The sequence below is a fragment of the Suncus etruscus genome, chromosome 12 (assembly GCF_024139225.1).
Source record: "Suncus etruscus isolate mSunEtr1 chromosome 12, mSunEtr1.pri.cur, whole genome shotgun sequence".
Classification (NCBI taxonomy): Eukaryota; Metazoa; Chordata; class Mammalia; order Eulipotyphla; family Soricidae; genus Suncus; species Suncus etruscus.
Genome location: NC_064859.1, coordinates 9,698,735 through 9,724,406, shown reverse-complemented (window position 1 = coordinate 9,724,406; position 25,672 = coordinate 9,698,735). Strand labels below are relative to the sequence as shown.

The 25,672-nt window shown below is 36.7% G+C and overlaps 1 protein-coding gene across 1 annotated transcript in view; it reads right to left on the bottom strand.

The window, feature by feature from the left end:
* Window positions 1-25,672, bottom strand: part of HTR4 (5-hydroxytryptamine receptor 4) — a 210,657-nt gene that overhangs the window by 76,398 nt on the left and 108,587 nt on the right. Inside the window, 5 exon segments of the mRNA XM_049785257.1 lie at window positions 4,015-4,019; window positions 8,847-9,001; window positions 9,004-9,041; window positions 10,284-10,328; window positions 10,330-10,407. Of these exon segments, the coding sequence (XP_049641214.1) occupies window positions 4,015-4,019; window positions 8,847-9,001; window positions 9,004-9,041; window positions 10,284-10,328; window positions 10,330-10,407 (321 nt within the window).

Here is a 25,672-nt window from a genome sequence, read left to right as displayed (position 1 = left end):
TTCTTCCTAAATATAATTTCTGAAACTTCCATTTTAACAATCAGGATGACTTTTGGTCATCTGCATTTCTTCTTTGACAAAGTGTCCATTCATTTCTTCTACCCATTTTTTTTTTTTTTTTGGTTTTATGGGTCACACCCGGCGGTGCTCAGGGGTTACTCCTGGCTGTCTGCTCAGAAATAGCTCCTGGCAGGCACGGGGGACCATATGGGACACTGGGATTCGAACCAACCACCTTTGGTCCTGGATCGGCTGCTTGCAAGGCCAACACCGCTGTGCTATCTCTCCGGGCCCTCTTCTCCCCATTTTTTGATGTTTTTTTTTTTTCTTGTTAAGTTCTGCAAGTACCTTGTAAATCTTAAATGTTAGCCCCTTATCTGATGAATATAGGGTAAATAGTTTCTCTCATTCTGTAGGTGGCCTCTGTATCCTAGGCACTGTTTCCTTTGAGGTGCAGAAGATTATCCATTTAATGTAGTCCCATTTGTTTATCTACGCCTCAACTTGTTTGGACAGTGGTCAAAAATCATCAGGGAGATGCAAATCAAAACAATGAGGCATCATCTCACACTAACAAAGACTGGCAATATCACAAAGAACAAGAACAATTAGTGCAGGCTGGGATGTGGGGAGAAAGGAACTCTCATTCACTGCTGGTGGGAATTCCGTATCGTCCAGCCTTTCTGAAAATTGAACATGAAGCTCCCATATGATCCAGCAATACCACTCCTTGGGATATACCTTAAAAACACAAAAACACAATACAGCGGCCGGTGAGGTGGCGCTAGAGGTAAGGTGTCTGCCTTGCAAGCGCTAGCCAAGGAAGGACCTTGGTTCAATCCACCGATGCCCCATATGGTCCCCCCAAGCCAGGGGCAATTTCTGAGTGCTTAGCCAGGAGTAATCCCTGAACATCAAATGAGTGTGGCCAGAAAAACAAAACAAACAAAAACAAAACAAAACAAAAAAAAAACAACCACACAATACAAACATGTCCTCAGCTCTACTTACAATAGCCAGAATCTGGAAGCAACCCAGATGCCCTACCACAGATGAGTAACTAATGAAACTTTGGTACATATACACAATATACACAATAAAATACTATGCAGCCATCAGAAAAAATGAAGTCATGACATTTTCCTATATATGGATGAACATGGGAACTATAATGCTAAGTGAAATGAGTCAGAAAAAGAGAGATACCCACAGAATAGTCTCACTCATTTGTGGTATTTAAGAAAAATAAAAGGGCTGGAGCGGTGGCGCAAGCGATAGATAAAGTGTCTGCCTTGCACTAGCTAGCCTAGGGCGGACTTTGGTTCGATTTCCTGGCGTCAGATATGGTCCCCCAAGCCAGGAGTGGAGAGATTCACCGGGTGTGGCCGAAAAACCAAAAAAAAGAGAAGAAAGAAAAAAAAAGAAAGAAAGAAAGAAAGAAAGAAAGAAGGAAGGAAGGAAGGAAGGAAGGAAGGAAGGAAGGAAGGAAGGAAGGAAGGAAGGAAGGAAGGAAGGAAGGAAGGAAGGAAGGAAGAAAGAAAGAAAGAAAGAGAGAAAGAAAGAAAGAAAGAAAGAAAGAAAGAAAGAAAGAGAAAGAAGGAGAAAAAGAAAGAGAAAGAAAGAGAAAGAAAGAAAGAAAGAAAGAAAGAAAGAGACAGACATTATTGTAATAATACCCAGAGACAATAGAGATGAGGTTTGAAGGACCAGCCCATAATATGAAACTTACCACAAATATTGGTTAATGAAGTTAGATAAATAACTATGCCAACAACTATCATGACAATGGTAGTGAGTGAGATAAATAGAATGCCTTTCTAAAAGACAGGCAGTGGGTGGGGGATGAGGGAGAAAGGGCATTAATGGCAGGGAGGTTGCATTGGTGAAGGGGGTTGTACTTTTTATGACTGAAACCCAATTACAAACATGTTTGTAAAAAATGGTGCTTAAATAAAAATACTAATAAAAAACAATTAGGATGACTTATATTTCTATCTCTATTTTGTAGGCACCACTGTACATGCATACCTGAAGAGAATGTTTCCACTCTTTAGAAATCTTACTTTCTAAAAGAGAGTGGGGAGGGTGGGGAAAAAAAAGAAATCTTACTTCCTATAAATACCAACATTCCTAGCTACTTCATCTGGGTTGATTTTGCCTACCAAGGAAATTTGGCAGCATCTGAAGAATTTTGTATAGACAGCACAAGGGCAGGTGATGTTATTGTGTCTAGTTGATTGACCTTAAGAATGCTATTTATTGTCTTAAAATGTATTAGCCACCTTACTTATACACTCTCCCATACTGAAAACAGATACAAATACACAGACACATATACCATACACCTGATCTAAAAGTCAAGTCATGAAGTTGAGAAATTGTGAGTTAGCAGAAGGGAATTTTAGTAATGGCAGGAGTTCCATGTTCTCTGTGTCTGTACTACTGAGGGCCATTACTGCTTAGGAAAGGGATCATTAAGGAATTACTTTGATGTACCCTCTACAAACCAGAGAACATCATCTTGCCCTTCAGCTTTTAATACGACCTCAAGGACATCCTGACTCAGTACAGTGCTAAAGAGAATCCAGAAACTCCGCAAATGGGTTAAACGGTTACCCCTATATCACTTCCAATAAAAATAATTCCATTAAAATGTAGAAACAAATTCTGAAAGTTCTAAAAGGTTCTATTTATTCTTCTAAATAAGAACCTATTTAGCAGAGGGGTAGGAGAGGTTTCTGCAGTAATAGTTTCTTTTAGTACTTTAGAAACTACATAAAGATAGTACAGGAGACATAATTAAAGTATTGTAAACACTATATACAAAGGTTGGGAGAGAAAAATTTCATGTTTATGAAATGCATGTCTATAAACATACACTATATATTCATATATAAACATAAGCATACAATTTATCTATATCTAGAGTATTTATACACAAATAGAATAGAAGAAAATAAGCCTAAAATATCAGCTTAGAGAAGATAGTCCAAGGCTTAGTTGCATATGCTTTGTATGTTGAAGACTCAGGTTTAGTACTCAGCATTGAAAGATGACCCCTGAGAAAAATATTGGTTTCTCCAATTTCAGGTCCTCTCCCCACTATATAAAGGTCAACGAATGGAGAGACAATGTAAGCAATGCTTGATGAAGGGCTGTTTTCTTTTATTCTTCCTTTTTTTTTTTTAAATTAGTACAGAAGCCCAGATTGCTAGTACATGTGCAATGAAACCCAAGAATCTGACTTTGGACATGTTCCAGGAAATGCTGTTGTAGGTGTTTTGGAGTCACATACTCAGGCCTCTGTAATAATGATTTCTGGATGCTATACTATGAGACATCATCAGACTGGAAATTATCTATCATGACTAACATGTTTACATGTTCCAACAAGGGAACCAGATTACACTAAAATTAAAAAATAGACTTGCTACCAGGCTAGGTGAACAGTGTTTATCAGGCAAAGCAATAGTTTCACCTCAGGAATATAGTAATCTTCAGGCTTGTTCTATCAATCTATATTGGATAAATTCAATTAGCTTCAAGTAGAAAACGTTCACAAAATATGTAAATGAATGTTCAAATAACAAGCAAGGTTCCAGATGTCCAGCATTAACTTAAAATGTTGTGAGGTCATTTACAAATCAATCTCTTATGCAAAACATTTTAAAATATTTTTTAAAACTCCATTTAATTCCCCTTTGATAGATCAGTCACAAGCTTCCCAATTGCAGCCATGTGTAAATGTGTGATCAAATTGCTTTTAAATGTGTCTGGGGACACAATTTACTTTGACAACTCTTAGAGTTGTATAATTTAAGCTCCTTGGTAATCTCTACTCTGTTCCTCCTGCAATTAAGAAAAATTCTTCCTCCTCACTTCCTGCCCTCCCATCTAAAGGAAGGCAGAAAGAGCAAATAGAACAAGTTGAAATCCAAGACTTTAGAAGAGATTTCAATTGGGGCCAATTGTCACCTATTCATTAACTTTGTTCTTAAAGATTAATGACTTAACTTATCCTAGAACCACTCTTCTAATCTATAAAGTGGAGATAATTATATCTATTTGTTTATTGAGAAATTAGGAAAACATGATATAATATGTTAAAAATCTCAAAAATTTCCTGAGAGCTTGATAAGTAATAGCTGTTTTATTTACTTATGATTTTTTATAAAAGCTTACAGATGAACATAAAAATTATGATAATAAGATACACATTAGAGGGGACAGTAATATGGCTTACATGAAAGAGCACATGCTTGGCATCTGATCACTGTTAACACATGATCTTTCTGGGCATTATCAGATATGAGCTCCCAAAAAATTTTTAAAAATAAACTTTAGAATCAGGGACTTACTTAATAATTGCTGAAATAGAGTTAAGTGAAGGGCAATGTAGGGGGTTGGCCTATTAACCTGGCTGATCATAGAGAACAAAACTATGAACAGGATCAAGTGAAAAAGAAATGGCTAACAGGAAAAAGGAGATAAAGTGGCAGTTCTTTGTAAAGACATAAGAATCAAATGTTATCATAAAATGAGAAATGAGGACCAGAGAGACAGTAGAAGGTTTATGAAGTTTGCCTTGCCAAATTCCAGTTTGGTCTCCAGACTGCAATATAGTCCATAGGAATGATCCCTCCACACAAAGCCAAGCAAAATCCTGAACATAGCTGAATGTGGTCCAAAACCTACCCACATTACCAAAAAAAACCAAAATGACTTTGCCAAACACTTTCCCCCCATAATTCCTGATTCATGTATGATGGTTTTTCTAGAAGACATATAGTTCAATTGCTTTCTTAAGAGCATTTCCTATTAAAGGGACCTCAACAATTGTAGGTCCCAGATTCTTTCATGGATTTTTTCATCCCAATTTTGGAAAATTTCCTTGGTTATATTATGTGTAAAGAAAATATTGCCTTTTGTAAAAGGCTATTAGATTTGATGGATTAAATTAAATAAATTTGCCAGCACTCTTTCTATGCAGAGTAGAAATCTGTCCTGTCTCTGGGTTCTGAGTTGACTTGTATCAGTTTTGAGCAATAGGATTTATTGGCATTATTTTTTGCCTGTTTAGTACTAATTTTTTAAGGTAAACCATGGTTTCTCAGAATCATGACCAGTAAAGTCAGAATTTTAGCATTAAATCAATGTGAGATCATGTGTGGAAACAGGGGTACTTACTTTCCCAAGAAGAGGAGCTAAACACAGCCTTGGAACAAAGTACAGGAAAAGAGGAGCGAGTAGCATAAGCATTCCAATCAGAGGAAAGGAGAGGTTCTCGACTAGTAGCACCCTGGGATTTGTTTGTTTTGGGCCACACTAGTGGAGCTTAGGAGTTACTTCTGCCTCTATACTCAGAAATTGACTCCTGGCAGGCTTGAGGGCCATATGGGATACTGGGGATTGAACCCAGGTTCATCCTGGGTCAGCTGCATGCAAGGCAAATGCCTCTCTCCCCTCTGCTATCTATCACTCCCACTTCTTGGACATCATTTTAACTTTGCTATGCTGAAACTTCTATAATGGTGTTAATATGAACACTAAAGTTATATAGAACAATCTCCTATTATCTCCTGGAGCATCTATGCTCAGCAAGCCTACATAAGGAGCAGCTACAAGGGACCGCTAAAATATAAATAAAGGTGAGGTGAAATGAGGAGATAAATGAGGTTGAAAGATAAAAGTAAAATAATTATTATGCTTATTTCTTATATAAGTGAAAACTGCTAAGCTTACATTGAAAGTTATATATGCTTTTCAGAAGAAGAAAAAATAAATCTTTAGTAAGAAGTCCAGCTAATAAATGAAGAAAGTGAGACAATGCTTGACAAGTAATAAAGGGATAACAAAGTAATAAATAAATAAAGTGAACTTAATCATGAAAAGGAAACAGATTATGAGGAATCAACTCAAGATAGGAGCTAACTGAGGTCATGAAAAAAGCACTATAAGACAAAAAGAGAATTTAGGTGACAATTGATAAACTATTTGGAAGATTTACACATGCTGTTTCTGGATCTGTCTTCTCCATGGCCCATGTTTTTTCTTCCCTACCAATATCTGCCTCACTCACAGATCCCAGCTTGATCTTCACTTTTTTTATGACTATGCAAGCTAGAAACAACTCTGACTTTTCCTTATGCTATTACAAAGACCACCAATTTTACTACAATTACCTAATTATTATCTGTATTTCCCACTAGACTGAAAGTTATATTATTTAGTACTTTCCCTAGTTGTTCATCTTTGTGCCTCCAGAGCTCTGTTCTGCCCCTGGCCATTAGACTAGACTCAATAATTACCTAATAGAGTAAATATTCTCTAGCAGAAAATTCAACTCAACATCGTAGTGTTGTGTGAATAGCATGCATCTTCCTTTAAAAAGCATGGAAAAAAGGAGGGGCTCAAGATAAGCTTTTCTTGAGTTTCTATCATGTTAGGAAACAAATGTAATTATGCCACACAAGTTCATAATGACAGATACATTTCATTTACACATTACAAAATTGAGCTGCACTCCTGGGAGATCATAACAAAATGTACACACACTTATCTCCATCACAGGATAGAATATACAGCCTTTCAGAGAGAACTGTATGCTTTACAAATCAACCTGTTTTAAAAGATATCTGTCAATGCGAAACTATTGGAGGATTTTTATAAATAAAACACATCATGCTCCTGAGATACCAAGTGGAAGGATGATGATTCATTTGGGAATATTAAAGAGAAAATGTTACAATGCAGCAGAGTGATGTCTTCAAAATTTGTGGCCAGTGCTTCCAGTCCTCATCTCTATTGACTCTGGGCATTATTACAATACTGTCTATTATCACTCAGCATAATAGTTTCCATGTCCATCCATATATAGGAAAGTTTTATGACTTAATTTTTTCCTGATGGGCTGCATAGAATTTCTATTGTGTATATGTACCACTCTGGAAATGCTGTATAGTTCAGCCTTTATAGGAAAACAATATGGAGATTCTTCAAAAACCTACAAATTGAGCTCCCACATGGTTAGCTTACACAAAGAGTGCTGAGTTCAGTTAGAGAAATAACTACACTGACAACTATCATGGCAATGATAGTGAGTTGAGAAATAGAATTCCTGTCTTGAATACAGGCAGGGGGTGGTGGAGGAGGGAAACGGAGGGCATTGTTGGTGGGAATATTGCACTGGTGAAGGGGGGGGGGGTGTAACTGAAATCCAACTACAAAATATGTTTGTAATAATGGTACTTAAATGAAGATATTAATTATTAAGAAAAGAATTAAAATCTGAAAGACACACAGGGAAAAGATGGAGGAAAGGATAGTTATAGGAAATATTAAGACCTCTGTGGCAGATTAGAGGATGCTGGCATGAGAGAAAACTCTGCAGCAGCAATTTAGGCAAAGGACCTGAAATGAGGTCAGGGGTATGAACAGAAAATGAATAATACAAAACCCTGTAGGTGAAAGAGTGAAAGGTTCTCAGTAGATTGAATAGTCACTGAGATTCAAGCAAAGGACCAAAGGATCAGTTACATTTGTAATTGAGGCTAATATGATCTTAGAAGTGGTCTATAAGTGGAGCTACAGGCTCCAAAACTAGGACCTGGAGAGATGTAGATCTGGAAGCAAACGTTGATGCAGGAAGCAATCCACCTGGTGGAAAGATACAAGTATAAGTTCAGGATTATCCAACACTCATGCCAGGATTCCACTGCACAAACCTTCTGCTCTAAGAAGGAAAGCAGTTTAGTGGAGGGAAGACAGAAGAATGGGTCCTTTCTGTCCTGAAACCTAGGTTTTTATTTAGCAAAAAGCAGATCTCACCCTAGGGTGGAGAAGGAATACGAAATAGGAGGGACCCAATAATCTCATCACCAGATCACACCCTAGGGTAGAGAATAAATACTGATTAGAGTGGGGCCAGTAACGAACAGAGGAACTTAAAATAGATTTTGAGAGAACTTTTCTAAATTTTTTTCAGTGACTTTAGGTAAGAGATGATATTAGCTTGAGTTAAGCTAACAAAATGTAGAGAAGTAGAGTAGGATGTATTTAGGAAGAAAAATTATTAGAACTTGTTATTATTTAAATATAAGGGATGAGAACTGCACTAATAATAGCTACCTGGTTTGAAGTAAAAGAACAAAATTATGAAATAGGAATGAAATTGCTGGGCTGAGATCCAAAAAAAATAATTACTGGGTCTTTTAGAATCACATTTAACTTTCTGGAAAAGACTCCACATTCATAATACACACACCAAAATTAGCATATTAAATTTTTTTGGTCTTTGGGTCACACACAGTGATAATTAGGGGTTACTCTTGGTTTTGCACTCAGGTATCACTCCTGCTGGTACTACAGGGACCATATGGGATGCTGGTGATCAACAAGTCTGCCGCATGTAAGGCAAGTACCCTATCCACTGTACTATTACATCACTTTAAAATTTTTATGTACACAATAATCAGGAATCATCTTCAAATATAGAACACCGATCACTCTGAACTTTGCTGTCTATCTATTGGAAAGATGGTTCTTTTGCTGATGCTCATCTTTCACTGGATTTGTTTAAGCTCTCATTATCACATGCAGAACTCAATGATCAACTTGATTGCCACTTCCTCTTGCCCTCTAAATTGCAAACTCCTCGTATGTTGTCCTCCCAGGCTTAGCTAGTCTGCAGTGCCTTGGAGAATATCTGACACTAAAAGACCCTTAGCAAAAAAATAGGGAGTGAAGTAACTAGGTTCTATCTCTTCTTTAAATCCTTGTTTCTTCTAAGTATTTAGGGAAGAGAGGCCCAGCCTTATGGCCCTTATGCACATGCCATCCTTACCTACCAGGGAGATACAGCAAAGGTGAAAGATGGATGCTGTTGTGAGCAAGACATCTAGAGAGGTGCGCACCAGGCAAAACATCTCCCCATAAATCCACATGTCCTGAACCAGTTCGATGGCACCGAAGGGCATCACCAGCACAGAAACCAGCAGATCGCAAAGGCAAGAGATACAATAAAATAATTGGTCTTTATTTTCCTGTGGAAAAACATGAGGGAGGAGGGCATGAAAAGAGAAAGAGAGTGGGGAGAAAGAAACAAGAGCACAAAGAAAGGGAAACAAAGAAAGAAAGAATAGAGGGAAAGAGAAAAAACATGTGTAATATGTTTTCCAAGGGTCAGTTTCCCCCCTTAGCCACAGAGGGTCACTGTAAAGACCCTCCTGCTCTGGCCATTTCTGACCTCTTTAGACTTCCCCGAAATCAATATTCACTTTTTCGCTTTCTCACTAGCTGTACTGCCCTTACTCTGAGTTCTCCCCTGCCCTTCCCCAGCATTCCTATACGTGCACCATGAATGATATCCACACCCCAGGAGTTTTTTCACTGTATTCCTACCACTAGCCTAGCCACACTATTACACATTCAGGATTTGTTCAGTTATTCTCTGGTTTTAACAAGAGTTCCCTCTCCCCCAACAGGGTCACACTTGGCTGTATTCTGCTCTTTGACTGTCCACATTTGACACTCTCTGTGTCTTCATGAGATGAATGCACATTTTGTTTAGAGAGAAGAGAGAAGAAGGTAAGATCTTTCACCACTCCTGTCACTTAAAGCTTAATCCAGTCTGCCCTCCTAGTATCCCCCCTATGGAGTTTTAAAAGTATGAATGCTCAGGTTTCTGCTCAGAGGAACTTTAGGTGATTAATATACTTAAAGTTTGGCCAAATAGGAACTAAATTAAATGTCAATAAGACTTCAGAACATGCATGTTTCAGTTTTTTCTTGGAACACACTTAGACTATACATTTGTTATTTTAAAAAATATCTCTCGGTAAAGATCACAGTTTATACAGGGAATGCTGAAAAAAGCAGACAAGAAAACCCAGGTTAAAATCTTTCATCAGGCATTTGTTGACTATCCCTTCTCTGGTCCACTGACAGACTAGAAAAGTAAAATTCAAAGAGTTTTTGCATTAAATGTATTTCACATACCTTAATTTATATATGGAGTGCAAATGCTTGCAACTATTAAAACAATCAGAAAAGTTGGACACGAGAAGAAAGAAGGGTTATCAATGCACTGAAATGTTTACACTAGACACATAAGAATCAGAGGTAATATGCATTGCTTTTGTTATCCTGCTCTATTTTCTGTGGTTACCTACGTAATTTTTGCTTGTATAATTACCAAACTACTGCAGTTTATAATTTTGCACCCAAATTTTTAGGGAAAACCCAAGCAGGTGTCTGAGTATCATCAGGAAGTCTTTTGCTCTCACCTGAGCTGCCTGTCCCTGCACACGGCCACCATGACCAGCAGATTCCAAGATGGCCATCAGGTTAACCACGGAGAGAAATGTGAGCAGCATCACCTTCTCCACAGACCCAAAGCCCTCCTCGGAACTGTAAGACAAACACACACACACAAACATATACATATATATGTATATATATTTTATATATATACATACATACATGAAAGCAGAAATTAAGATAAGGTAAAAATTAATATTTCCTGTTCACCTTCTGGTAATTAACTTTACACTCAGCAGCTACCACACATTTATTAGGCACCCAAATGCTATGCTAATGTTGGCATCTGTCACTTGTCCTACAATGCTAGTAAATATCAACATTGTGAGAAATAAGAGCTCAGAGAGGCCAAAACGACTAACCTTAAATTGTGTAAGTATCTTCCATTCAGAGAACCTGTGGCTTTTCTTCAGAGCACTTACCTCATCGTATACTCAGAAACATACATATTTGATATCTGTTCTGTGAACTTAGTATCTTGATCTTGTCAGTTCTCTGTAACCTAGTAAATTCAATTTTAATGCACCATTCACAGAAATACAATTAAGAAAAGATAAATGTTGGTTGAACCAGGTCTGCACTAATACTGTGGCACTCTGCTAGTAGAATAGCCCATTCTACTTCATGTGGGCAGGTAGTAGTTCCCATAATTGGCCATGACCTGCTTACAGATTGTTTATTTTATAGTGATCTGAGCCCATTTATCTCAGATTATGTGCAGTCCATTGTAAAATAAGGAGAAAATCAATATCAATAATAACATTGCCTTGAACCACAATTCTTTTGTACCCAGTATACATTTCATGTTTATGGTCTTATCATTCAGTACATAATTTTATTCTACAAAAGCCCACCCTTCTAGATAATACAAATTGGACATTTTGTTTCATTAAATTGAAAATGAATATGACATGTCAATAGGAGCATACTAACTGTAAGTTATTTAGGAACTGATGGGTAACTTTTGGGAAGAAGACATAGGGAAGACCCAGCATAGTTCAGACTTCTGCTCTTTGTTCAAAGATCATTTTTGGTAGAATCAAAAAAGTGCCAGGGATTGAACTTGAGTTGGAAATGTGAAAGGGCAAACAGCCTTATCTGGTGCTGGTAGGGTGTTTGTGTTGCTTGCAGTTGACTGATTTAATCATCAGCACCTCATGTGGTTCTCCAACCTCCACCAGGAATGATCCCGTGAGCCTCCCTATATGTGCCCTCAAACAAAATTATTACTAGAATAATGAAATGTTTATTTAAAGTGAGGATTCTAAGAAACATAAAACTATCAGAACAGATCAAGGAAATAACTCAAAGGGTAAAGCCCTTATATGCACATGATCTTCTTTGATCCCTGACACTGTTTTCCACCCTTCCAAGGCTACATCATTGGCAAAGGGCACTGGGCACTGCTAGGGAGAGCCCTCTTAAAAAACAACCAACCAAAACCAACAGAAAGAGACTGGGCCTGAAGAGATAGTGCAGCAGTCAGGGTTCATGCCTTATAAACAGCTGACTTTAATTCCCTACCTGGTACCACATAGTGTTCTGAGCATTGCTGGGGCTGGTCCAGGAGGCTCCTGTCTCTATATATATCAGACCCTCAAAATTCTCAAGAACCAAACCCCACATTTCCATATGAGTAGTTGAGTTCCCAGAGAAAACTACGATGTCTAAATATGTTTGGGGCTTGTTAGCTTCCAAGAACAAGGAGTACTCTTTATGGAGCTCTTTCAACAAAACACCAACAGCTCTTTCAACTGCCAACAGTAATAGCTGCCAACTAAATTTTGACTTTTGCTCCAAGACTCGACAGAGAAGACAAGATGTCAATTGGAGTATGGGAGATCATATTAAAGCTGAAGGAGATCCAGAAATTACCTTTACTCCACTGAGTGCTTTTTACTTATTTGATTTTTCTGTTTGTTGGTTTTTGATTTTGGGGTCACACCTGGATGTGCTCAGGGGTTGCTCCTGGCTTTGTGCTCAGAAATTACTCCTGGCAGGTTTGAGGGACCATATGGGATGAGTGCAATTGAACCTGAATCCTTCCTGAATTGGCTGCGTGCAAGACAAATGCCCTACCACTGTGCTATTGCTTCAGCCTCTCCACTGAGTTTTTGATTGAGTCAAGTCCTTGTGGCTAAAGTTTTGATAAAAAGCAATATGAGGTATATCCCAATTATTACAGTACAAATATGAGAGGAAAGAATTAATTTTATGAATATTAATTTTATGAATATGAGTATCTTAACACAGTTATGACATAGTTATCCCAAACTAATTTGACCTTAGGTTATGTTTACTGAGTTAAATTATCTAATTCATATTCCCCCACCTCCACCTTGTTCTTCTCAGAGACTTGTGCTGCCATTAAGTTCTCTGTACTATCCAAGTTTCCTTTTCTGGTATGATGCTTTTCCTTATCAGTTCACAGATTAAAGTTAACCCCATCAAAAGTTTCATAGTCAGCATATTTTATTTTGTTCATTACACTTATTTATTTCTAAATGTCTTCTGAAAAGATTTTCATTTATGCTGAGGCCCCATAGATTGACACTAGATATCATTTCTATATGTGGGCACTAGGGGCTAGTCCATATTATATGTGATATATAGATGTGCATAAAGAACGCACTAAGTATTCAGTTATTTCTGATTGAGTAGAAGGAAAGACATTATACATTCATATGGTGAAATTGATTCTTTAATGTTTGAACACTGTTTGATGCTACATAGAAATTTTAGGTTAGAGGAAACCCAGGGCTAAATCACAAGAGTTCTTCCTACTAATCCTAAGGGCTGTCATTTGAAATAAGATTTAACTCTCTCTTTAAAAATATTTCTAAGCATCTGCTCTGTGATAATGTCATTTGGGATCAGTTAAAAGCAAATCAGAAGGTCAGTAATAAAATAGACTATAAGAAATAAACAAAATATTCATTAGTGATACTACTATGTTAAAAAAAATTCTAGGAGAAAAAGTGGAAGTCAGACAGGTAATTAGGGTAAAAGATTGCCTATGAAAAGGAATAATCAAACTTGATTCAATGCTAAGGTCTTCTACCTGACTATATTTGCTGTCAACTGTGTTCTCAACTTTGGCTAAACACTGGAAACATGTGAGGAGCCATATTAAATTTCTAATAATACCAAAGCCCTTGCCTCAAGGATGCTGATTTAATTAGTTTTCTAAGGTCCCTGCCTCAAGAATATTGATTTAATTAGTCTGGGTTTGCAGTCTGACTATTGTAAAAGAATTTAGTCTAAAGTGACTATTATGCAAGAAAAAATGAAAATTAGTTCTAGACAAAATTTACTAATGGATTAGTAGGAATTTTTACTTGTTTATTGGGTTTTAATTGTGGGGCCACACCCAGCAGTGCTCAGGGGATACTCCTTGCTCTACACCCATAAATCACTCCTGGAAGGTTGGGAAACCATATTAGATGCCAGGGATTGAACTGGGTCAGCATCATGAAAGGCAAATGCCCTGCCTGCTGTGCAATCACTCTGGCCTCCAGTAGGAACTTTCTAACAAGTAACAACTTTCTGGTATTGTCTTGAACCGCCTGGCTCAGGAATATTTTAAGAAGGTCTCGAAGGCAATGAGTTACTTTTTCACACCCATTAGGATGATTGTTCTAAAAGCAAAGTGAAAAAAGAGGAAATGGCAAGTGTAGGTGAGAATGTGGAAGAAAAATTGATGTCTTGTATAGTACACCACAGGTGAAAAAAGTAAAATGGCACAGCATCAGTAGCAAAGTTTCTCAAAAGAAAATTTCTTTGAAAAATATATATAATATGACAGTATGTTCAAAGAAGTAAAATCAAGGACATACAATCTTGTATACCTATGTTCAGAGTAGTATTATTTATATTGGCCCAAAGGTTAAGAGAAAAGCAAGAATTCACAAACAAGTAAATGGTTAAACATTTATAAATAGTGGAAAGTCTTCAATATATATATATATGAGATATTCATATAAATATAACAAATATGTATATACTGTACTATGTCAGCTATGAAAAAGGAATATTGATATATACTACAATGTGTATAAAACTTGAAAATTTTATACTAAGTGAAATATTAATCTGGCACACAAAGTTAAATATTCTGTGATTCCATGACATGGGGAGCCTAGAGTGAGAAAACTAATTGTATATAGAAAGTTTTGGTGCTCATATGCCACCTGGGTATGTAGTGCCCAAGCACATGTTGTCCACATCTTCCCTCTTGAAATATAAACTTTTCTACTTTCATGCAGGGTTGTGTGCTGAGGCTCTCTCCACATGTGAGCACAATACTCTTTCTTTCTAATCCTCTCCCTTCCCTTCCTCAGTATCTCTGAATAAAATCGGTTTTCACTTTGATTAAAAAAAAGTTATCAGTTTCTTAGGGAAGAGGGACATGGGAAGTTATAAGAGGACATGGGAAGATACAAAGGTCATGCTTGAGATGATGAAAAACTTTGATAGTGTAATAGCCATGTAAATGAACTTGGTTTTACTTTATGGCATATCATTAATGGCATACATAAAACTTGGGGAGGACCCAAGTTTTACGTTTTCATAAGGCTCCTCAGGTTATTTGTGTATGCAACAGGAAGATGAGAAGTATCGCTAATAGTAGATACAAGCTCCAGTGCTTCAGGCCAAATGGAAAATAGCTTCCTGAACCTTCTCAGGAAACCTTATTTCTGACCTATCCAAAAACTCTGTCAGACAAAGTTTTCTAGTTATGGTTCTTTGACAATTACTCAATACATTTTTTCATGATTGTCTTTCTACTGGTCAGAACAACTGACTCCAAAATCTCTCTCTCTCTTTCTATTTGGTTCCAATATAGGAGTGAGATGAAACAAAAATTACATTTTTTGTTTATCTGAGTAAATGAGATAGGGAAACTATAAGAAGGAACTAACAGTAAAAACTAAGAAATATGTTCAGGAATATTTGAATAATATTATAGGTGAATGTAATATCATGGAAGGCAAGTATAAACAATAGCTCTTCCTAGTATACCAACAAATACTTCTGGGAACAATGAGAGTTATAGAGCAGTTCTTTTTGTGGGGGAGATGAAGTCACACCATTGTACTCAGAACTTACTCCTGGCTCTGTGCTCAAGAATTATTTCTGGCAAGTTTCAGGGGACCATATGGAGTGTCAGAGATTGAATACCAGTGTGGGATGTACAAGGCAAACATCTTACCCACCGTACTTTCTCTCCAGTCCTCCAGTCCCTGGAGGCTTCTACATTGGAAATTTCTTTCATTAAGTAATTCGTATGTCATTCCACTCTTTCCTTGCTTGGATCTCATGTGGGATAGCTTGTTTTATTCTGACATTTTTTCCTTTACACTTAAGCTTTTAATTTTCCCTTACTGCTTTAAGGAATCCATCTCTCTCATTGTTTTTGCCATTTGGATTAACTATGTCTTGCTGTTCTTTTAGGGTCAGTTTTGTTTCCACTCTTTTTGCCTTTTGGGTTTGTACAATGGTCTCTTTCCAGAGAGTGGAAAAGTTCTTTGCTATTATCTCTCTCACTAATTGTTCTCCCCCTTTCCCTTTTTCCTTCATTTCTGGTATTCCTATAATTCAGATATTATTTCTTTTGGCTTTGTTCATTAGGTGCCTTACATTTTCTTCCACCATTTTGTCTCTCCTTTCTTTTTTGACTCCTTTATCATTGCTGGCTGATAAATTAATCTATACTGTTCTCCACCTGTGTGATTTTGCTACTGTAACTAATGTGTTATTTAGTTCCTTTAATTCCAGTTTTTATAAATTTTCTTATCTTCTGAAAGAGTTTTAGTTTGTTGAATTATTCGTTTATTAATTGCTTAATTTTGCTAGCTAGCACTTTCTTGATTTCTGTTGCTAAAGCATTGAGAGTTGATTTTAGCTCCTCATCTATGTGTCTCAGGAGTTTTGATTGGCTTAGAGACATGCCTAGGTTTTTCTCCATAGACAAAATTGTAGTTGTACTCTACAGTTTTCCTATTTTATTTTTTCTGGGCTTGTATGGTGCAGTTTCAGGTTCCCTGTTACTTCGGAAACTGATCTATTGAATATATAATACAAAAGGTGGCTACATCTGCCTTACAAGTTATTTACCTAAGCAATCAAACTTATCTGAGTATGAAAAAACTGCCAAGTAATTGCTTGGTTTGGTCCATCGTGTCTTGAGGCTGTATATTGTCTAACAGACAGAAATATTAGGGCCTATATACATGGAAATATTAGATATAAATTGGAATAACTTAGCACTAATGATTATGAGCTAGTCAGATGGTAAATAATGCATTGAAGAAGTTTTAATACTGGCTACCTTTATTTGAACAGTTGCTTAACTTTAATAAGTTAGTATCATAATGACTTTTTCTCAGAAGAGATTGGTGCTCAATGTTGTTAAGAAACTTAAGATACCACAGCAACCAAGTGTTTCACCTGGGATTTAGACCCACACATTCTGATTTCAGGTTCAGTGTAGTCATTAAACTTGTTAAATTTTAAGCAGACTACATTTTAAACAAGTTAATTCAATAGACTTTCTTCCTAAAAATGTATATGCTAACGTTTTACTTGTTCTCTAAAATTTTTTTGATAATGACAACTTAATATGCCTTGTATTTTAAAGTGCTGCTTAAATAAAATGGTATGGAAAGATAAAGATATCTTTACAGAATATAAATTATTCATAATGGAATGATATTCTAAAGAACTTTCTCTGGTTCTTTTTTAAAAATCTTTGCAGAAGAATGCAATGTTTTAGATGCGAATAATAATAAGAAAATTTCTAGTGACAAGCCTGACAGACTTCAAGGGACTTAAAAAGCATAGATATTGGGTATGAGAAAAACTTCAAAGCCCTGAAGGCATCTGTATGTCTAGCATATAATGGAGTTCAAAACTGTAAAAAATACAAAGGATATTAGGATCAAAGATGCAAACATTGGTCTGAGGCTAAACCTAAATTAAGGTCACTTAATATGAAACATTAATTGAAATATGAAACAATAAGTAATATGAAGCATAACATATACCTGTGGGTATATTCACACTACTACATAAACTTTTAATCACCAGGGACTCTATTCTTCTTGAAACTGAATTAGGTTGGTGCCAATAAATTAGACTTTGTGGTGGATCTCCTCCTGAAATATCCATTCTTCCCAAACTGGAACTGAGCAAAGTTTCAGAGATAGATTTTATTTTATTTATATACTTTTTTTTCCTGCTGCATGCAAAGCATGTTACACACTTTATTATCTCTCTGGCCCCCTAGATATAGCTTTTTTTTAATTTTAATCAAAGTAGATTTTTAAATGTTTTTTTTTTTTCTAATGTGGATTTAGTGTAGAATGACTTGTTTTGAAAAACAAGTCTTTCCACTATAATTCAGGAGATAAAATTGACCATTAGCTACAGAAATGTCTTTCTTTGGAAGAAAGCCTGTGTTATGTTTTCAGTATTTGGCTGATCATGCTTTCAGAAATATTCCTGTGGCCATGAGTAACCCAGCCCTGGGAAAATATGTGATGTTCATATAGTCAATCATTTACTCCAAGGATAAGAGCTTTAGGAAAAAAATAATTTCCCATACACTGCTCCTTACCTTTTCCCCAGTCTTTTTCTATAGTTGGCTTTTGTCACTTAGCCAATTGCTAATGGGTCAAGCAAGTACTGTGTATTTGCTAGGATTTGGGACTGTTGTTGCTAAGTATATCATTTCTATTTTCACTTCTGTTTCTGACAATCTTAAACATAGATGAAAGCAGAAACTACTTAGTGTTGCTCTATTGCGGGGACAGTCAAAAAACAGCCAATGGGCCAAACCCAGCCCACTGCCTGCTTTTGTAAATAAAAGTTTGTTGGAACAATCATACCAATCACCTCTGTATTTTCTATGGCAGCTTTCCACTATAAAGGTAGAATGAAGCGACAGACAAGAAGCCCTAAAGTGATGTACCTTTCCCTTAACACTATTGGGGGACAAAAACTCCTCCTCCTCCTCCTCCTCTTCCTCCTCTTCCTCCTCCTCTTCCTCCTCCTCCTCCTCCCCCCTCCCCCTCCTCCTCCTCCTCCCCCTCCCCCCTCCCCCTCCTCCTCCTCCTCCTCCTCCTCCTCCTCCTCCTCCTCCTCCTCCTCCTCCTCCTCCTCCTCCTCCTCCTTCTTCTTCTTCTTCTTCTTCTTCTTCTTCTTCTTCTTCTTCTTCTTCTTCTTCATTTTTTTTATTGCAATGGTGAAGGCACCACAATATGGTAAGAAGGTCACTTACCATTCCAGGTAATATTGTGCCTAGCTATGCAAGCTGGATATTTCAGTGCTCAATCGCAGGATTCAGTATTATGGCTCAGTTCTGTTGGGGCATCTAGACTCAGGTATCAGTGCTGGGGGATATACAGCACTTGAGAAAGCTCAAAGAGACAGAAAATGTTCCTGGTGCTCTCCCTCTGAGCTATGTCCTAGGCCCTACTTCTTTTGCTTTTAGTTGAAATAGCATTGTCTTACAAGATCATATATGTTTTAGGAGCGCAATTAATGTCTCTTCAAGATGAATGTTTCTGTAACATATCCATAACTCAGTTGCTAGTATATTTCCACTATTATCCATATGCCTCTTCCACCAAGTTGCTTTTTAGTTCTCCTTTGGAAGCCTAAGTTCTGCCTGAGCCCAAGGTTTTTGCCCATTGAATTTTGTCTGCTCCCTTTCTTTCTGGCCCCTTATGAAACGTATTTGATAGCCCTTGCTCTTTGGAATCAGAGTTATGTTTGTCTAGGGCATGTTTGTCTAAGTATGTCTAAAGCATAATGTGCAGAAGATACAAAAATCTGAGTCAACAGAAAAGAACCTAACCAATGAGTCATATGTTCCTTCATTTTTTTTAAGTAGATAGAAGAGGGGTTCCAGTTAATCAAGTCAGGAACTAGAAGTCTTTCTCTATTTATCCTTCTCCTTTACCTTTTTGAATAGCTTTTACTTTCTTTCTCTCCAGTCTGCTGTCAATTACAGGTTAAGGACTTTATGTTCACTTTAACAAGATACTAAAGCCACTCTTATTCAACTATTTACTCTGTCCTTAGACAGATTAAATTTAACCTGTCTGCAACTGAAGTCATGAATTCCCTCACTTGAAACCTAATTTGTATCCCTATAAGCAGCAGATCTGTTTTTCCAGTTGCTGAGACTAAAACTCTTGGAATAATTCTTAAGCCCTCACTCATAAAAAGTCAAAAAATCCTGTTAGGTCCACCATAAAAATACTTCCTATTTCTAACCCTTATCCCAGTTCTGCCATCATTAATTACTACATGCATTATGATATTAAGTATGTTTCAGATGGGTTCCATTAAAATCAACATATGTTTGAACTACATAAAATTCACTGGTAAGGGGCTGGAGAAAAAGCACAGCGGCATTTGCCTTGCAAGCAGCCGACCCAGGACCTAAGGTGGTTGGAGTCCCATATAGTCCCCCATGTCTGCTAGGAGTTATTTCTGAGCAGATAGATAGCCAGGAGTAACCCCTGAGTGCTTCCAGGTATGGCCCAAAAAACAAAAACAAAAACAAAAACAAATTCACTGGCAAAAGTACAATTTTATATTTTGCTGTATAACAAACCATTCTATCAGATTTACTCTTCCCTTCTTAATTGGTAGCCACTAATTTGATTTAATAGTCTAAAAGTTTATTTTATGTTTATTTTTGCTTATAAAATATAACTGTTTTCATATGCTACATAAAATAAATTACACAATATTTGTCTTTCTCTAACTTGTTTCTCTAAACATAATACCCATTATGTCCAGCTATGTGTTGAAAATAGCTAGAATTCATCGTTTTTAAATAGCTGAATAGTATTTCATTATCAAGTAAGTTTATTTATATATTTTGTTTGGGGGCTACACCCATCAGTGTTTCACACTTCTGTCTCTATACTTAAGCATCATTCTTGTGATTGAATCAGATAAATCTTGTGTAAAGCAAGTGCCCTACCTATTGTAGTATTTCTCCAACCATATCAGTCTAATCTCCATCGTACCTCATGGCAAAAATCCTCCCAACTAGTATTTTTATTCACTGTTTTCTGCAACCTATACCTTATTGTATCCACCATAGATAGAATTAATCTTATAAAATGTTTAAGTTGAAATATGCTAAGGGTAATATTTCATTACCCTTGAGATGACTTGTATCACACTTCGAGTGGCACAGAGATGGTTCTTGGAGGCTTCTATTATCCTGATTCTGAACACTTTCTCTTTTCCCCATGTTATTTCCATTATAAATGCATCCTTGTCATTCTCAAAGGGAGCCAACCTGGTTCTCACCACAGGGTCCGTCATAATATGTTGCCTTCCTGTGGTTCTTTTTCTTTTTGTTTTGACTTGGCCACACACAGGCCTCACTCCTGCTTCTGCACTCAGCAATCATTCATGGCCACCATATGAGGTGCTAGGAATCAAACCCAGAGTGGTCACATGCAAAGTAAGTGAACTGCCCATTAAACTCAGGGCCCCTCCCTGTGGTTTCTTTAGATGCATGACTATCAAAATTTCCCATGATCTCATTCAATTTTATGTTCAGATTCATCACTACAGAGAGGGAGTTGCTAAACACATTTAAAATTGGATCTCCTAAAAAAAATACAATCCCCTCTCTCTGTTTATGAGTTTACTGATTTTAACAGCTGTTAGTATATTCCCTACCACACATTAGATTGTTTGGATTGAAATCACACTTGGCTTACTGGTAAATTTCTTGCACCTTAAACAGTACCTCAAATATGCAATTGCAAAAATAAAGTATTTATAGAAAAAAAATGAATGAATGAATCAAATCAGCTAGGCTTGCCTTTTCCTCTTCACTAACCATTTCTCAGCAATAAATTCAAAATATTTTATAATTGGCCATTTGTATTTCTTTTTTGAGAAATTGTTCATTTCTTCTCTCCGTTTTTTGATGGGGTTTTTTCTTGTTAAGTTCTGTCAGTACTTTATATACTTTTGATATTAGTCCCTTGTCTGAAAGGTATTGGGTGAATAGTTTCTCCCATTCTGTGGGTGGCTTTTGTATCCTAGACACTATTTCCTTTGAGGTGCAGAAGCTTCTAAGCTTAATATAGTCCCATCTGTTTATCTCTGTTTTCACTTGTATGGAGAGTGCTGTTTCTGCCTTGAAAATGCTTTTAGTCTCAATGTCATGACGTGTTTTACCTACGTGTTGTTCAATAATAAACCTTATGATTTTGGGTCTGATATCCAAGTCTTTAATACATTTGGATTTGACTTTTGTGCATAATGTTAGATGGAGGTCTGAGTTTGCTTCTTTGCAAGCAGCTGACAGTTGCTCCAACACCACTTGTAAAAGAGGCTTTCCTTGCTCCATTTTGCATTTATTGCCCCTTTATCAAAGATCAATTAATTGTATATCTGGGGAACATTCTCTGAATACTCAAGTCTATTCCACTGATCTGAGATCTGTATTTATTTCAGTACCAAGTTGTTTTAATGACTATAGCTTTGTAATACAATTTAAAGTTTGGGAAAATGATGCCTCTTATTCTACTATTTCCAAGTGTTGTCTAGCTATTCGTGGGTGTCTGTTGTTCCAAATGAATTTAAGGAGTGTTTGATTCACTTCTTTGAAGAATGTCATGGGTATCTTTAGAGGGATCTCATTAAATCTGTACAATGCTTTGGGGAGTATTGCCATTTTAATAATGTTAATCCTGTCAATCCATGAGCAGGATATGTGTCTCCATTTTCTTGTGTCCTCTTTTATTTCTTGAAGCAGGGTTTTGTAGTTTTTTTGGTATAGGTCCATCACGTCTTTAGTTAAGTTGACTCCAAGATATTTAAGTTTGTGTGACACTAATGTGAATGGGATTGTTTTTTTAATGTCCAGTTCTTCTCTATCATTATTGGTGTATAAGGCCATTAATTTTTGCGTGTTAATTTTGTAGCCTACCATTTTGCTATATGAATTGATTGTTTCTAGAAGCTTTTTAGTAGAGTCTTTAGGGTTTTCTAAATACAGTATCATGTCATCTGCAAACAGTGAGAGCTTGACTTCTTTTCCTACCTGGATTCCCTTGATATCTTTTTCTTGCCTAATCGCTATGGCAAGAACTTCAAGCACTATGTAGAATAGGAGTGGTGAGAGAAGGCAGCCTTATCTTGTATCATATTTTAGAGGAAAGGCCTTTGGTTTATCACTATTGAGAATAATATTTGTTATTGGCTTGTGGTAAATGTCCTTGACTATATTGAGAAAAGTTCCTGTCATTCCCATCTTGATGAGAGGTTTTTGTTTGCTTGCATGTTTATTTGGGTCACACTTATTGACGCTTTGGTTACTCCTGGCTATGCACTCAGCAATCGATCCTGGCTAGGAGGGATCATATAGGATGTCAGGGATTAAACCATGGTCCATCCTAGGCTAGCATTTGCAAGGCAGACACTATACTTCTAGCGCCACCGCTCCAGCCTCTTGAGGAGAGTTTTTTTTTTTTTTAATCAACAATGAGTGTTGGACTTATCCAATGCTTTCTCTGCATTTATTGATACAACCACATGGTTTTAATTTTTCTTTTTGTTGATATGGTGTATTATGTTGATTGATTCACGTATGTTAAACCATCCCTGCATTTCTGGAATGAATCCTACTTGATCTTGGTGTATAACCTTCTTGATGAGGCATTGGACATTGCATCCTATTTGCCAAAATTTTGTTGAGGCTCTTTGCATTTATGTTCATTAGGAATATTGGTCTGTAGTTTTCTTGCAACATCTCTGTCTGGTTTTTATATCAGTGTGATATTAGCTTCATAAAAACTATTTGGGAGTGTCCTAATTTTTCAATTTCATAAAAGAGCCTGAAAATATTGTGAGTAGTTCCTCTAGAAAGGAATTCATTAGTGAATCCATCTGGACCTGGGCTTTTGCTTTTACTAAGACTTTTAATTACTCTTGTAATTTCCTCAGTAGTGATGGGTCTATTTAGATATGCTAGATCATCCTGGTTTAAATGTGGAAGATTGTAGGAGTCCAAGAATTTATCCATTTTTTCCAGGTTCTCATGTTTTGTGGCCTAAAGTCTCTGATTACCTTTTGAATATCTGCAGTATCTATAGTGATCTCACCCTTTTCATTTCTAGTCTGGTTTACTGTTTCTCTATTTCTTTGTGAGTTTTGATAGTGGTTATTTGATAGTGGTTTATCTTGCTTATTTTTTCAAAGAACCAACTTTTGCTTTTGTTGATCTTTTGAATTGATTTCCATTTCATTGATTTCTGCTCTAAGTTTTATTATTTCTTTCTGCCTACCTATTTTTGGCTCTTTTTTTTTTATCTTTTTCTAATTTTAAAAGTTGTGTTATTAAACTTTATGTAGGCCCCTTCTTCCTTTCTGATGTGTGCTTGAAAAGCTATACATTTTCCTCTCAGTACCGCTTTTGCTGTGTCCCAGAAATTCTGATAGTTTGTGTCTTCATTGTCATTTGCTTCCAGAAATGTTTTGATTTCGTCTCTGATCCACTGGTTGTTAAGTAGTAGGCTGTTTAATTTCCAGGTGTTAAAGTTTTTCTTCTGTGACCCTTTGTAGTTCACTTCTAATTTTAGTGCCTTGTTATCTGAGAAGGTAGTCTGTACACTTTCTATCTTCTTTTTACTTTATGGAGATATGTTGTAAGGGCCAGCATGTAGTCTATATTGGAAAATGACCCATGTGCATTGGAGAAGAATGTGTATCCAGTTTCCTGGGGATGGAGTGCCCTATATATAACTACTAGTCCTTTTTCTTCCTTTTCTCTTTTCAGAGCTAGTATATTTTTGTTGGGTTCCACCGAGGTTGACCTATTGGAGTGACAGGGCAGTATTGAGGTCTCCAACTATTATTGTGTTGCTATTGATGACTTCTTTCAGGTTTGTCAACAATTGATTAAATATTTTTCTGGTGTTTCGTTGGGTATAGATATGTTTAAGAGAGTGATTTATTCCTGCTGTACATGTCATTTGATTAGTATGTAATGACCATCTTATTCCCTTACAATTTTTCTTAGTCTAAAGTTTGTGTCATCTGATCTTAATATGGCCACTCCAGCTTTTTAAGGGAGTTGTTTGCTTGGATGATTTTCCTCCAGTCTTTTATTTTGAGTCTATGTTTGTTTTGACTATTTAGATGTGTATCTTGTAGGCAACAGAATGTTGGCTTCAGCTTTTAATTCGTTTTGCCACTCTGTGTCTCTTAAGTGGTGCATTCAGTCCATTGACATTGAAAGAATTATCATAGAAATTAGTGTCATCTTTGTGGAGAAGTTTGATGTGTCTGTTGGTTAGTCTTATCTTAAAGTAGACCTTTCAGTTTTTCTTTTAAGGCTGGTTTTGAGTCCTTGGCTGCTGTTATTCTGTTGGAGAGGCTTTTCTTTGATTTTTTCAGTTCTGTTATTTCTGTTTGGAGTTTTCTGATTTCTATCTTTGTGTTCTCTTCAGCTTGACCCATTCTTTCTTTGAATTCTATAAGCATTCTCCATAGTATTACTCTAAACTCTTTGTCTGAGAGGTTAATGATGTGGTTGGTATCAGAGCTACAATCTTCATTCTCAGTGCATGCTGTTTTCCTGCATTGTCTCCCTAACACTTATAGTGTGGCTTTTACTGCATGTTGCAATGGGATACATAGACTAGGAGATGTGTGTGGCTGTGTAGCAAAGTGGAGTAACTGTAATCATCCATGCTTCTCCGTTTCCTGGCCGTCGAACCTTAATGGGATTAAGTTCACTGGATCTTCTTCAGCAGTCTCCCGCTGGAATCAGGAAGATTCCATGTAAGGAGTGCAGAGGCTTTATAAAGGTACCTGGCAGGAGATGGACCACCTTGTGGGCCAGGACTTCCTACCTGGCTGATGAAGGGATTAAGTTCAATGGGTTTTTCCTCAGCAGTCTCCTGCAGGGATTAGGAAGCCCCTTTACAATATTTCTAAAGCCATTTTTCAGTAATCTCCTGGTTTATGAACTTGAGATAATTAAGAAAATACAAAGTACAAGATATTGTAGTATTAAAATTATTGGTAGTATTAAAATTATTCCTCCTTTCTATTCATTTCAAATATATACAAATGGCAGTTACATAGTGTTCTGGTCCCCTAATTCATACTCTAACAACCTGACTGATGACTGATCATTATGACAGAATTTCATAATTTGGCTGAGGATTGTTGAAATAACAAGTAAAAATAGAGTCTAGAGGAAACAGATAATGAGTAAGAATACATTGGAGGCTTTCCAGACATAAGCAGTAGCAGAAAAAGTGATAGAACAGATATGGAAAAAACTGTGTTGATAGTTCATAGG